The 13,060-nt window shown below is 49.0% G+C and overlaps 1 protein-coding gene and 2 long non-coding RNA genes across 4 annotated transcripts; all 3 read right to left on the reverse strand.

Moving 5' to 3' along the window:
* Positions 1-1,214, reverse strand: LOC136354637 (uncharacterized). The gene is made up of 3 exons (XR_010738198.1): positions 1,076-1,214; positions 891-993; positions 1-133 (listed from the first exon to the last, which is right to left on the reverse strand). It is a non-coding gene; the product is annotated as an uncharacterized lncRNA (long non-coding RNA).
* An 84-nt stretch (positions 1,215-1,298) lies between these two features.
* Positions 1,299-3,574, reverse strand: LOC107279588 (uncharacterized). 2 transcript variants are annotated; one of them, XR_010738196.1, is made up of 5 exons: positions 3,170-3,574; positions 3,004-3,067; positions 2,372-2,451; positions 1,876-1,982; positions 1,299-1,439 (listed from the first exon to the last, which is right to left on the reverse strand). It is a non-coding gene; the product is annotated as an uncharacterized lncRNA (long non-coding RNA). The 2 variants fall into 2 exon arrangements; XR_010738197.1 differs by having other exon boundaries at positions 1,353-1,494.
* A 6,149-nt stretch (positions 3,575-9,723) lies between these two features.
* Positions 9,724-11,143, reverse strand: LOC136354596 (uncharacterized). Its single transcript, XM_066306094.1, has 2 exons — positions 10,436-11,143; positions 9,724-10,131 (listed from the first exon to the last, which is right to left on the reverse strand). The coding sequence occupies exons 1-2, from the start codon at positions 11,141-11,143 to the stop codon at positions 9,724-9,726; spliced, it is 1,116 nt and encodes a 371-aa protein (XP_066162191.1).
* Between the last annotated feature and the right edge of the window lie 1,917 nt (positions 11,144-13,060).

Consider the following 13,060-nt stretch of genomic DNA (forward strand, 5'->3'; position numbering starts at 1 on the left):
AATAGAAGAAAACTCAAACAACCCTCATGGAATACTGCCTATTCCTCTTTTCGTCCAGTGCCGCAGTTCCTAATTATTCAATTGAACCACCATCCACGCAAGAGTACTAATGGCCTCAGCAAACAATGGGAGACTGCAAGCAAATCAAGAAGATAGTACACCTGGTCACTGCACAAATGCTATTTGCTCAAAAACAGAGGGCTAAAAGAATCAGTCATATATTCAGTCTAATTTATATGGTAGCACCAAAAATGAAATATATAGTACATAGATATACTGCTTATAGACGTGCAATAATCTAGACCAAAGCTACATGACAGATTTGGCACTCTCTTGGATCTGATCTAATATCTCTGCACAAAAAAATTAATATGCAATTGATGATAATTGATGTCAAAAAGTGGAAAACTTTCATCATACCTCTGATGCAGTCCCATTTGGCTTGCTCGATCTGGTTTCAGAAAGACTCAATTTCATGATTAAACAAAAAATAATAGCTAACACTTATGTCTCTTTTCATCACCATGATGCATGGGTGTTTTTATAGTTTATTGGAGCAACTTATCTGTTTTACATGGATGTAGATTGTATTCTTACTTCAAGTTGCATTTAGTTGCCTAGAACAACCGAGTAGCTACTGTAGTGTTTTTCAGAATAATATTAAACAGTTAAATAGTAAGACCATGTACTTTGTTTTTCGTGGAGTAAGAGCATGAACTAACCTATATTGATAATATGACCAGGAAAGAAGAGTAAATGAGCAGCTTATGTGTACCATTGACAGTTACTTAAGGCACATTCTTTCTCATACCTAAATATTGCTTGCTACTAAACAGATGAAAATAAGCATGTCCAGAAAAAGAAGCAAAACCACAGGGATTACCTCATACCTGAGTTCATAATCTCCCTCACTGGTGAACTGGAGAGGCACAAGCATTTGTAAAAGAGAAGGAAAGGTCATAGGAGCCTTCTAGCAAGGTTTGTTGTACAGGCCTATCAGTAGATGGCATCAGATTAATCAGGCCTTCACACAATTATGCAGAAACATATAGAAATAATTAAATGAAATGGCAACCTCGTTACTTCCAAGACTCCAGCCATTTCTTCTTCTCCTTACCCAGATCAGATCAGATCAGCTGAAGAGAGCAAATTAAAGAGAAAAAGAAGAAAGTAGGCAGCCTACCTAGATGACAGTTGTGTTCAGGAGGAGAGGGTTGATATTTGAGAAGCACAATCCATCACAATATACATTTTAAAATCAATTTTCTATTCAACTGAAACTGATGGTTGAACTTGGACTTGAACTTGCACCACAAATATACAACAGAATTCAGAAATATATACAATCTTACCCAGCTATGCACTTGGAGTTGAAACAGATGGTTGTGGTGGTGGTTGTGGGGATCATGCGTCTTGGAATTCAAATTGCAATCGTTTTCCTTAAAATAAATGTGATAAAAATATTTACACTGCGACAATTGCTTACAGATTTTCCTGCAAAATTGTAGAAGGATATGCAATCGGGAAAAGTTAAAGAGACCTACAAAGCTAACCTAAAGTAATGTAAATCTTTGTTGGTCATGAGGGAGGCATCATGAGGGAGACATTGCAATTAACATTCCTCTAGCAGAAAATGCAAGTTAACTGCACTTTTTGTAAATCTTCTCTAACGAAGAAAATAACTTGAGCTATTATCTTCCTTCAGAAAACTTATCGCATATAGCTTGACCTATGAACATCATATACATCAAAGGCTACATGTGTTTCTCATTTCTGTGTAAATCTAATGACAGATAGTCAAACATTCAAGCTAGATCTATCCACTGATTCCTTCACATCTGCACAAAAATTCAAATATCCAAAATAAAAAAATACCTGCTGGCGTGCTGCAGCCTGCATAGAGGTCTGCTGGTGGCAATTACTTGAAGGGTTGTGGGCATACAGGAGGGGAAGAACACTAAGGAAACCCAGACGTTCAGATTCTGCATCAGGTTAAGCCAAAAGAAAGTTAAGTTATGCACTTCTGTTCTGTTTTTCTCTAGACTTTGCTACAAATTTAGAAAGGTATTACATTATTTAACGACATAAGGACATAAGTGAATATCTGGATATGAATAACTGAATCAGTTTGTCTAATGACATGGAGACATAGTTCAGAAACTCAGGTAATAACACCAAGTAGAGTGCGGTCCTAGGTGGTCACACTTAATTGATTCCTCCATAGTATATAAATGGATCTGAGTTTCTAAATTACAATCAAGGGTAGGATGTTGGTAATTTGAATAGTTCAGCTGCAAGTGAGACTGTCAGTTCTAGTGGCAGTAACAAATGGATCTTTGATCCAAGTATTATTGAGCTCAAATTTACTGACCATGAAATCGTCAATAACCAGATCCTTCATTTGGATATTCATAAGCTTCCACAATCCATTGAATCCTCTAGATCCAGGTTCTGTAAATAAACATGATAGAGATATCAAATGGGTGCATCACGGCATCTAGTGCTGTAAGATGAACTGATGCATATTAACAAATGCAAAAAAAAAAAAAACATGCAGAGCAGTCCATCTAGTTTTGCGAGAAAGATTCCCAAGGTAAAATTGTACTCTGCACATATTATGAAGCAAATGTATCATAAACTATGGCATACAAATTTTCTTTGCTTATGCACATATTGTGAAGCAAATGTATCATAAACTATGGCATATAAATTTTTTTTTGCTGAAATTCTTTTGAGTGCACGATAATAGAACATTATATGACTTTCTTTTTTCCCAGATTCATTTTTAAGAGATTTAATTCTAGACATCCAGCTGCAGCACTACAGTTACCACAAATCACCATGCGTAATAGATGCATACTGCAAGCTAACTGAGCGAGGTACAATACAAGTTGATAGAGAAAATCATTTTGGTGCTCTGAATTCGCTAGCATGTTCCTTTTTAAAGAAAGAACCGGTTCTGCTCTAGTTGACGAGGATGAGATAAAGAATTAACCAACTAACCACAACAATTCTCACAGAGATTGAAATGATCAGCCAAGCAAACGAAGACGATCTCAACCCATGCCTAAAGATCAAACGGAATACATTGGAATCAGATTAGGGTTTCTCCCCACACCAAATCCCTCAACGATCTTGCCCAAGCAAAACAAAAGATCAAACATAATACATTGGCATCATATTAGGGTTTCTCCCCGCACCAAATCCCTCAACGATCTTGCCCACCCCGATCTACACCGGAGTTGCCGCACGCCGCCGCTGGCCGGCGTACGGGCGGCGGACTGGACGGCGGTGGCGACGATGGTTGAGCGGCGGAAGGAGAGGGGAGGCGCAGAGTTTGTTGGAGGCTAGGGGCGGCCGATCTCGACCGGCGTGCAGCGGCGGACTGGACAGCGATGGCGACGATGGTCGAGCGGCCAAAGGAGAGGGGAGCGCGACGGCGTGAGCGGCCGAGACGACGCGCTTGATGACGTCTCCATGGTGTTCCGGCGATGATGGATCGGCAGCGGCGCCGGCAGGTTGAGGCGGCGGCCGCTGCGGCGAAATAGGGTTAGGGGAGGGGGGGAGCGGCGTGAGAGGAGGAGAGAAGCGTCGGGGGTGCGGCGGCGGCGTGATTAGTGGGCGCAGGTGTGAGGGAACAGGGAGGCGAAGGCGACGGCGCATGCTATGCGGGAGCGATTCTGGACGTTGGATATGAGTGAGATAATCCCAATTCCTTCTAGATACACGATTCCCGGCGCCCGCCGCACACGGCCTACAGGTCCCACACACGGACGTCACGCGATGCCGCGATCTCATCCGATGATTTTCTCTGATCACGCGATCACAGAGCCGCGCCGCCGCCGGCCCACGCCACGCGCGAGCGCCTGCGCGACCCGGCGCCCCCATGCCGCACGCCCAGTCCCACGCCGCCACGCGCGACCCGGCGTCACCGGTCATCCACAAGCTTCATCGCAACAACATCATCATCGGTCGCCCATGAGATTCGTTGTTGCTGCTACCGCTTGTCTGCGAGGTTCTTCGCCGCCACCGGTGGTCGTCGGCGTGGTTCATGGGTAATTTAGTGCAATCTATTCTTATATATGACTCGTACTAATTAAGTTTTACCATTTTGCAGGTTAAAAAAAGACTAGGCACATGAGTTCTCTGCTTTTAGAGACCTTTGGTCTATAAGCCTCCTGATGTCTTGATTCATCTAATGGTGGTTTTCACTGTCACATATGAGCATGATGATCCAATCATATACTTTCTTTTACCAGGTCTATCCAATGGTCCTAATTATTGCAGCTAACATCGCTCATCCTCCTTTCAAAAGCTGCTTTGGCTGTGTTTTTTTTTTTGGAGGGGTTGCCCCTCCCCTCTGCACGTAAAATGATGGAGTGATAGATTAACGTATGATTAATTAAGTTTTACATTGTGAAACGGAGGGAGTAGCTATAAAAAAATTAAAAATGTATTAATATGATTTTCTAAAACAACTTTCCTATATAAACTTCTTGCGAAACTTAAAAAACAAGAAAGATAAGTTGGGAACTCATGAGAAAGACAGCCGTACACTTGTCTGTCTGTAAAATGTGCCTCAAGGACAAATGTGCCAACAGTATGAAGAGTTGCATTCCTACACTTGTCTGTCTGTTCAGAACGAAAGTACGTTGATTGGCACATTCAGGATCGCTCTTCCAAATTCAGAAGCGCCGCATTACACATCATTCTTCCTAAGGAGCTCCTGATCATTGTAGTACAGCTAAAAACGTACTGCAGAGAAACCGAAAACGGGAGGAGAAAAAAACAGCAAGTACGAGAAGGGAGGTTCCCCCACTTGAGTAAGTGACATTGGATTAGGCCGATCCTTCTCCCTCACAAGAGACATTGCTGAAAGTACAGGAAGTAAAAGTTCATCCTCTCCCTCCAAAGACTGTTCTGATCCATCAAGCTACGTTGACAGTTAGATTGTTCGGGCTTGCAGAAGTAAGTGTTGCCTGTAGATCTTCTTTGTACTGGCTAGTTGTTGAGTGCTTACTTGCAGTCACTGCAGTTGCGGCTCCGGCGCATGCTGTTGCAGGCCAGCAAACGCCTCTTCTCTGTAAAGGATGAGCAGCAACTCACCATCTGGTTCACCCGCGACAAGATTTGCATCATAGATGTCGATCGGGTGAAGCTTGTCAAGCTCTTCCTGAAGATATCCTTCAATACCATCATGCTCCCGTCTCCAGCAGTGTAATGCGAATGCAGATATCAGGCTCCAGCTCGTGATTCTCTTTCTTGTAATGAGGCTTGTGATGGTTCCATTCACATATAGGTCCATTTGGTGATAGACAAGTGCTCTGACTGATCTCAGGCGTGCGGCTTCACAAAACATCACTGCTAAGCGCGCAATTGCTTTCCTTTGGACATGAATAAGTGGGTGGTCGCGCGGAAGACCATTGTTGAAGTTCAGTAGTCTGTAGTATGAATCAAGTACAGACGGTGGCCCCACTGTAACCTCATCCCTGCAAAATTGCAATGTTTCAAGTCATTACTAACTTCTTATAGATCAGAAACAAAGACATTATAACAATTTTCATGTACAAAGTACAAGTTTTTCTTGGGGCGGTAGCCGCGGTATTCCCAAGTCATTCGAGGCCATCTGTTCTAGAAGAACCAATGGTTGAGTATAGTAGGTAGTAATATATGTCATCACTTACTAAAGGATAATTAAACGTTTTGACAGAATATCCGTAGGAAATAAATGCTAAATTATTATTTCATTTATTAACTGCCCTTACTACAGAATATTCTGACTGACCATATCTTTAGGAAGATGAGCTTTGATCTTTTACAGATATTCCCTTAAAACAAATGTACGCATCAAACATTAAGAACCGAATAATATTTTGGAGAATTAAATGTAGTAGAACATAAATTTTGTGAATCTTAAACATCCAAATAATTTAGAATATTAGAATATAAAAATCAGAAAGACCCCAATGAACTTAATGTCGAACCTAGAGGAAAAATTGATAATGCAAACTTGAATTTTCAACACTCTCAGTGTAAATTTAAAATCATGACGAATCAAATTCAATATTTGAAAGCAAAGGTTTGTATTTTTCTATTTCTGTTATATCAATGCACATATATATTCTTAAACTTCGGTTTGATAATTCGATATTTGATCTTGAATGTGCTTTATTATCATTACTTGTGTCAATCCAATCCTGATGCAAAATTAATAGAATCATTTGTGGAACGGTAGAGAGCTAGTAGAATTGGTCCAATGCACACTTTTATTTATCAGGATACATGTACAGTGACTAACTAGAGCTACACACAGAGAGGGAACGTACCATAAGAATTAATAGGACGATATGCACACACGTTCACAGGTTTGCTAACATCATTTATCATGTTGCTTCTTTTTTTTAGCTCAAACCACAGCCCCTGTGAATAACACACTAAACACGATTACAATTTTGTTTACCAGTTGTCCGCCCCTATAGAGTGTTAAGATTAACCTAAAGTATTGCCTCTTGAAGGGTAAAAGGAGCAACTTGAAACAACTTAAAAGTACAGCTAGGAAAGCTACACTTACCAGTCCTGCAGAAGGTGACCATAGTCTGCTTTCAGGTATAAGATAGGTTGGGCATCGAGAATGTCTGGAGGGGTTTCTGCGTCAGAGAAGTTGAACCACTGACCAGCTCCATCTCTGATGGCACTCAAATATGCGTTTCTTTGGTCAATGAGTATCTGAATGTTAGAATTTCAATGGTTACTCTAATTGAGAAGAGGATGGCACTCAGAGTAGGGCAATTTTCTAGTTTTTTTTATTCACAAACTCAAAAGCCATACCTACCCGAGGGAGGTTGGATACATATATATAGCCATAGCTGGCTGCTAGCCTATTGTTGCACCCTCCTAGTCTAAAATTCGAAATTTGAATGGGATGCTGTCCTAGAGGGCATCCAAACTGAATAAAGCATAAAGGAGGCATAAAGGAAATGCTAACTGCTGCTATCCTACTAACCGCAGCTGTCCTAGCAACTGAGAAATATGCTAAAGGGGTAGATGCTGTCCTGAAAAGGTGAAACTACCCAAAAGCAAAAAGAAGAATCACGACCAAGGACCACAAAGACTTATCCATCATTCTCCCCCTAAGTCTTGTGCGTCGTCTTGTGGGGAAGTTGGGCCATCCCGATCCTGGAGTAGAGCTCGAGGAACTTGATCCTCCCAAGAGGCTTGGTGAGCAAGTCCGCAAGCTGGTCCTTGGTGTTGATGTAGCTCGCCTTGATGCTCCCTTCCTCCAAGTAGCTTCGGATGAAGTGGTACCTCACCCGGATGTGCTTGCTCCGTTCGTGAAAAACGGGGTTCTTTGCCAGAGCCAGAGCGGACTTGCTATCCACCCTGAGCTCCACCGCTCCAGTATCTTTGCCGAGGAGATCACTAAGTAGTCGAGTAAGCCAGAGCGCCTGGGTCGAAGCGGCAGAGGCTGCCATGTACTCGGCCTCGCAGCTGTACAGGGCCACCACCTGCTGCTTGACCGACTGCCAGCTAACGAGGCACTCGCCGAGGAAGAAGAGAATCCCGCTCGTGCTCTTGCTGGTGTCGATGTCGCCGGCGTGGTCGCTGTCGCTGTACCCGACGAAGTGTGCCTTGCCAGGACATCTCGGGTAGTAGAGACCGTGGTCGAGAGTCCCCGCAACGTAGCGGATGATCCTCTTCACAGCCTGCTGGTGCTCCGCTGTCGGTCGCTGCATGGACCAACTGACGTAGCCGACGGAGAAGGCCAAGTCCGGCCGTGTGTGGGTGAGGTAGCGAAGGCTCCCCACAAGACGCTGGTACTGTGTAGCATCCACTTCCTCCGTCGTGCTATCACGGCTCAGCTTCAGTCTCTCCTCCACCGGAGTGAGAGCTGGGTTGCAATCGGTGAGCCCAGCCAGCTCAACGACGCGCTTGGTGTAGGCGGTCTGTCGAAGCGTGTTCCCGGAGACATCCGGGTGCACCTCAATCCCTAGGTAGAAAGAGAGAGGCCCCAGATCACTCATCTGGAAGGTAGCCTTCATCTCCTCCTTGAACGCCGCGACCTCCGTATCCTTGGTGCCGGTGATTACCAAGTCGTCGACATAGACACCCACCAGCAAGGCATTTCCTCCATTGCCCCGCCGGTAGATGGCCGCCTCGTGCGGGCTTTGCTCAAAGCCCATCCCCTTGAGCGTGGACAACCATGTGATGGACGCCCCAACCTTCCTGAGCAGCCAGCGCAAGAAGGAGTCGCACGGACTCCATCCGTGCCACGGGAGCGAAGGCATCGTCGTAGTCGATCCACTCCTGCTGCACAAAACCGCGTGCCACCAAGCGAGCCTTGTGCTTGACAATGGCTCCGGCTTCATCCCTCTACAGCTTGAACACCCACTTAAGGGTGATCGTGCGGTGACCACGAGGGAGGTCAGCAAGCTCCCAGGTGCGGTTCTCCTGAACCGCGTCCATCTCCGACTGCATCGCGGCACGCCATGCCGCATGTTTCTCGGCCTCTGCGAAAGACCGAGGCTCACCATCACCGCACGCAAGGTGCAACTGCGCCTCCAGGTCGCGAGGCACTAGTCCCGGCACCGGCTGGTCGCCGAGAAGATCCTCCATCGTACGGTACCGTAACTGCTCGCCGTCGTGGTACGCGTCAATGCGCTCCCCGTCGTGGGAGAGCGGAGTAGCGAACTCCACCGGGCTGCGCTCAACACGAGCTGGCGTCGGAGTAGACGTGCTCAGAGGAGTGGCTGTTGGTGCTGGGGCGCGTCGGGTCGCCGGCTGTGGTGGTGTCGGCGAAGAGCTCGTCGCAGTCGAAGTCGTGGCCCGAGGGTGTGTTGGTGTCGGAGTTGGTGGAGGCTCGGGGACTGGGGTAGACACGCTCGGTGAAGAAGAGCTGCCTACTCCCCCAGCTCCCTCGAAGTGGACGTACTCGACGGTGAAGTCGTCGTACGTCGGAGTCGAACCATCGTCCACCGCCTTGTCCCATACCCACCCTCGCCCTTCGTCGAACACTACGTCGCGCGCTGTGCGCACACGCTGTGTCTCCGGGTCGAGGATGTGATAGGCCTTCGAGCCCTCCGCGTAGCCGATGAACACCCCTAGGGTGCTCCTGTCGTCGAGCTTGCCGATGTGGCCAAGCTCCTTGACGAACGGGATGCAGCCGAAGACCCGCAGGTGGGAGACCCCCGGCTTGCGCCCATACCAAGCCTCGTACAGTGTCCTGCCATCGAGGGCCTTGGTAGGCGAGCGGTTGAGGATGTAGATGGCCGTCACCACTGCCTCTCCCCAGAAGATGGCCGGCATCCCCCTCTGCTTGAGGAGAGCCCGAGCCATCCCCACAACCGTCTGGTTGCGCCGCTCGACGACGCCGTTCTGCTGCGGGCTGTACGGCGCGGTGTAGTGGCGCCAAATGCCCTCATCAACGCAGTACGACGTGAATTCAGCCGCCGTGAATTCGCCGCCGTTGTCGGTGCGCAGCACGCGCAGCTTGCGGCCGCACTCCGCCTCTGCAGTAGCCTGCGCGCGCCGGATGGCGTCCGCAGCCTCTCCCTTGCTGCCGAGGACCATCACCCACATTTAGCGGGAGAGGTCGTCGACGAGCAGCAGGAAGTAACGTCGTCCTCCTGGTGTGGCCGGTGTCACTAGGCCACACAAGTCCCCGTGCACGAGCTCGAGCCGCTCCTTGGCTCGGAAACTCATTTGCTGGGGAAAGGGGAGCCGCCTCTACTTCGTTAGGACGCAGACGTCGTAGAGCTGCTCCACGTGGTCAAGGCATGGCAGGCCTCGCACCATCTCCTTGGCGCTGAGCCGCTTCAGGGCCTCAAAGTGGAGGTGCCCGAAACGCTCGTGCCACTGCCACGCCTCGTCGTCCCGACGAGCGGTAAGGCAAACTGGTTGTGCGACCTGCGCGCTGAGGATGTATAGTCGATTAGTGCCTCTGGTTACCTTGGCAAGAAGGCGATGGCGGCGATCCCAAATCCTCATGAGTCCGTGCTCGACCAACACGCATGAGCCGTTCTCATCCAGCTGTCCCACGCTGATGATAGAGTTTCTCAACGCGGGGATGTAGTAGACTCCGGTGAGCAGCATGTGCTCACCGGACTTGGCGGTGAAGGTGACGGAGCCGACACCCTTGATCTCCACGCCAGAGGCATCCCCAAACTTGACAGAGCCTCGGACGCTGGAGTCATGTGATGGGTGGCGCCGGTGTCGAGGTACCACCCATCAGCCTTGTCGTTGCTGGAGCTGTTGCCGAGGAAGGCGTGTACTTTCGGCTCCTAGAGGTGGAGGAAAGCTGTTGCGGCCGGTGCCGCTGAAGATAGCTCGATGCTGGCGTGTGCCAGGAGTAGAGTCGGCTCTTCCTCCTCCACCTGTGCGATGTGGGCCTGGCCGCGTCGTGGCTGTCGACAGTCTTTGGCCCAATGGCCAAGCTTGCCACAGTTGCGGCAGGCGTCGTCTCGTGCCGGCTTGTGGTTGCTAGCGGCGCCGCCCTGGGCGCCTCTGCGAGCGCCACCCTCGGCGTGTCTTCGCGTCCACCGCAGCTGGACGCCTCCGCGCGCCTTGCGCGGCTTGCGGCCCCTCTCGAGGGAGAGGACTCCCCCTTCTTCCCATCACCCTGGCTGGCCTCCCACTGCTCCCGAGTGAGATGGAGCTTCCCGCCAATGGTGATAGGCCCCGAGAGAGGCTGTGGCTCATCGCCGTCGACGACCTTGAGGCGACCTAACGCCTCCTCGATCGACATCGTGGAGAGGTCTAGCAGAGACTCAATCGAGCGAGCGATCTGCCTGTACTTCTCTGGGACGCAGCGAAAGAGCTTCTCAACAGCTCTCTCCTCGTCGTAGGTGTCGTCGCCGTACTGCACCATCTTCTGCAAAAGAGTGTTGAGACGGAGGGCAAAGTCATCAACATCCTCACCTGGCTTGAAGGCTAGGTTCTCCCACTCCTTGCGGAGTGCCTGCAGTGTGGACTTGCAGGCGCGGTCACTGCCGATGTGTGCCACAGCGATGGCGTCCCAGGCCTCCTTGGCAGTCCGCTTCTGGGAAAGCGAGAACTGCATCTCGGGCGGGACTGCAGTGATGAGGGCATCCAGCGCCCGTCGATCCTCGTCGTAGTCGACGTCGCCGTACCGAACTGCCTCCCACATGTGCCGCACCTGGACCTGGTTTTGGTGAGGGGCCACCCACCGCCAGGACCAAAGTCCCTGACCACCGTCTGGACGCCGTGGTGACCATGGCGCCGGTCAGGGAAGGGAGAATTGCGCTGCCTGGGAGGGCCGCGCGCGGGCTCCGGGCTGCCGCCGGCACGCCCGCGCCCGTCTGGGTTCCCGTCGGAGGGCGCGCGGTCCCTTGGGCCGCCGCCGCCGCCGTGGAGGTGGGCTACTGCCCACCGCTCTGCCCGCTCCCGTGTCCTTCCTCTTGCCAGCTCCTCAAGCTCCCTGTCGGTGGTGATGTTGCCGGCGATGGAGCCGTTGATGCTGCTGCGCAAGGTCTCAACCTCTACCTCCGCCACACGTGCCGCATCTTCCGCCGCCTCTGCTTCCGCCTCCGCCCTGGCTGCTGCCAACTCCGCTGCTGCCAGTCTGGCCGCCCTCGCTGCTGCTGCAACGGTCTGAGCCGTTGCTCGCCTGCGCTCTTCTGCTGCGGCGAGCTCGGCGTCCTGCTGACGCCGAGTGCTCGAGGCGACCGAACGCCGAGACCGAACGTCGAACATGGCGCACCTCCGGGGGGCTGCTGCGTGGAGAGGAGGAAGGGAAAGGGGAAGGAGGAGTAGCCGGTGCTGCTGCTGCTGCTGGCTGAGAGCTCAACCGAGCTTGGGAAGGAGTGGAACAAGAGATGTTTAGCCTACAGGAAAGTGTGGTTCTGATACCAGATGTTAGAATTTCAATGGTTACTCTCATTGAGAAGAGAATGGCACTCAGAGTGGGACAATTTTCTGGTTTTCTTCATTCACAAACTCAAAAGCCATACCTACCTGAGGGAGGTTGGATACATATATATAGCCATAGCTGGCTGCTAGCCTATTGTTGCACCCTCCTAGTCTAAAATTCAAAATTTGAATGGGATGCTGTCCTAGAGGGCATCCAAACTGAATAAAGCATAAAGGAGGCATAAAGGAGATGCTAACTGCTACTGTCCTACTAACCGCAGCTGTCCTAGCAACTGAAAAATATGCTAAAGGGGTAGATGCTATCCTAAAAAGGTGAAACTATCCAAAAGCAAAAAGAAGAATCACGACCAAGGACCACAAAGACTTATCCATCACTGAACAGATGGTTCCTCAGGCATGTCAAGAGATATTATGTGCCACCCCTCCTCATTGCTTGTTATAGGAACATTCCTGAAATCGTGATGTGCTCTCTGCTGAAAAAGTTGTCCAATATCGTCCATGAGGTCATTGTAGTTCTGACTGGACAAATCAACCACGTTGATGTTGAGAACTGGTATTTCCTGCAAGAAGAAGGATCCATCCAGTGCATGAGCAACTGTAAGGATATTCAGTTTCTGCACTTGCACTTGTTCAAAAGTCAAAACAATGTCATTTCATTTCAATTAATACTTCAATCTTTATGTGCACTTTGGGAAAATGTGATACAGTTTAGCTACAGTGAATAGAACCAGAAATTGTTTCACAACAAAATATTGCAGAACTGGCTGGCTCCCCAAGAGGTTGGCCTGTGCAGCAATTCTTTCGGTCTACAATTAAATAGAAAGCAGGGCTCTTGCCTTTCTTAAGAAGAAAAAAAAAGTGCATACGTCAATAGAAGACACAGAGTATCATTCACATGTGCTACTTATCATCTGTTTTATTCTCAGTGATGTATCTAAACTTATTTTTTGTTTTGGAGATTCTCGGAACAATGAATCATGCAACTTCATTTAGTTTTAGCAAAGGATTTCATGTTGAGCTGCACATTTGGATATGTTAAGGGCTTGTTCGCTTAGTTCATATGACGAAGAGATTGGAGAGGATTGAGAGGGTATTAAACTATTAATTCCACACTCAATAGGTTTGTGGAATTAATCATCTCCAAATCTCCTTTAATTCCCATGGGGAGGGATTG

Source organism: Oryza sativa, chromosome 12 (assembly GCF_034140825.1).
Source record: "Oryza sativa Japonica Group chromosome 12, ASM3414082v1".
In the NCBI taxonomy this organism is placed as follows: domain Eukaryota; kingdom Viridiplantae; phylum Streptophyta; class Magnoliopsida; order Poales; family Poaceae; genus Oryza; species Oryza sativa.

Bases quoted from the DNA above. Each gene is read 5' to 3' on its own strand.
- LOC136354596 (XM_066306094.1), bottom strand. From the start codon at position 11,143: ATGTGGGAGGCAGTTCGGTACGGCGACGTCGACTACGACGAGGATCGA. The intron at 10,132-10,435 runs GCAAGCTTGGCC...GTGGAGATCAAG, and splicing joins CGACGCCTGCCGCAACTGTG to GGTGTCGGCTCCGTCACCTT.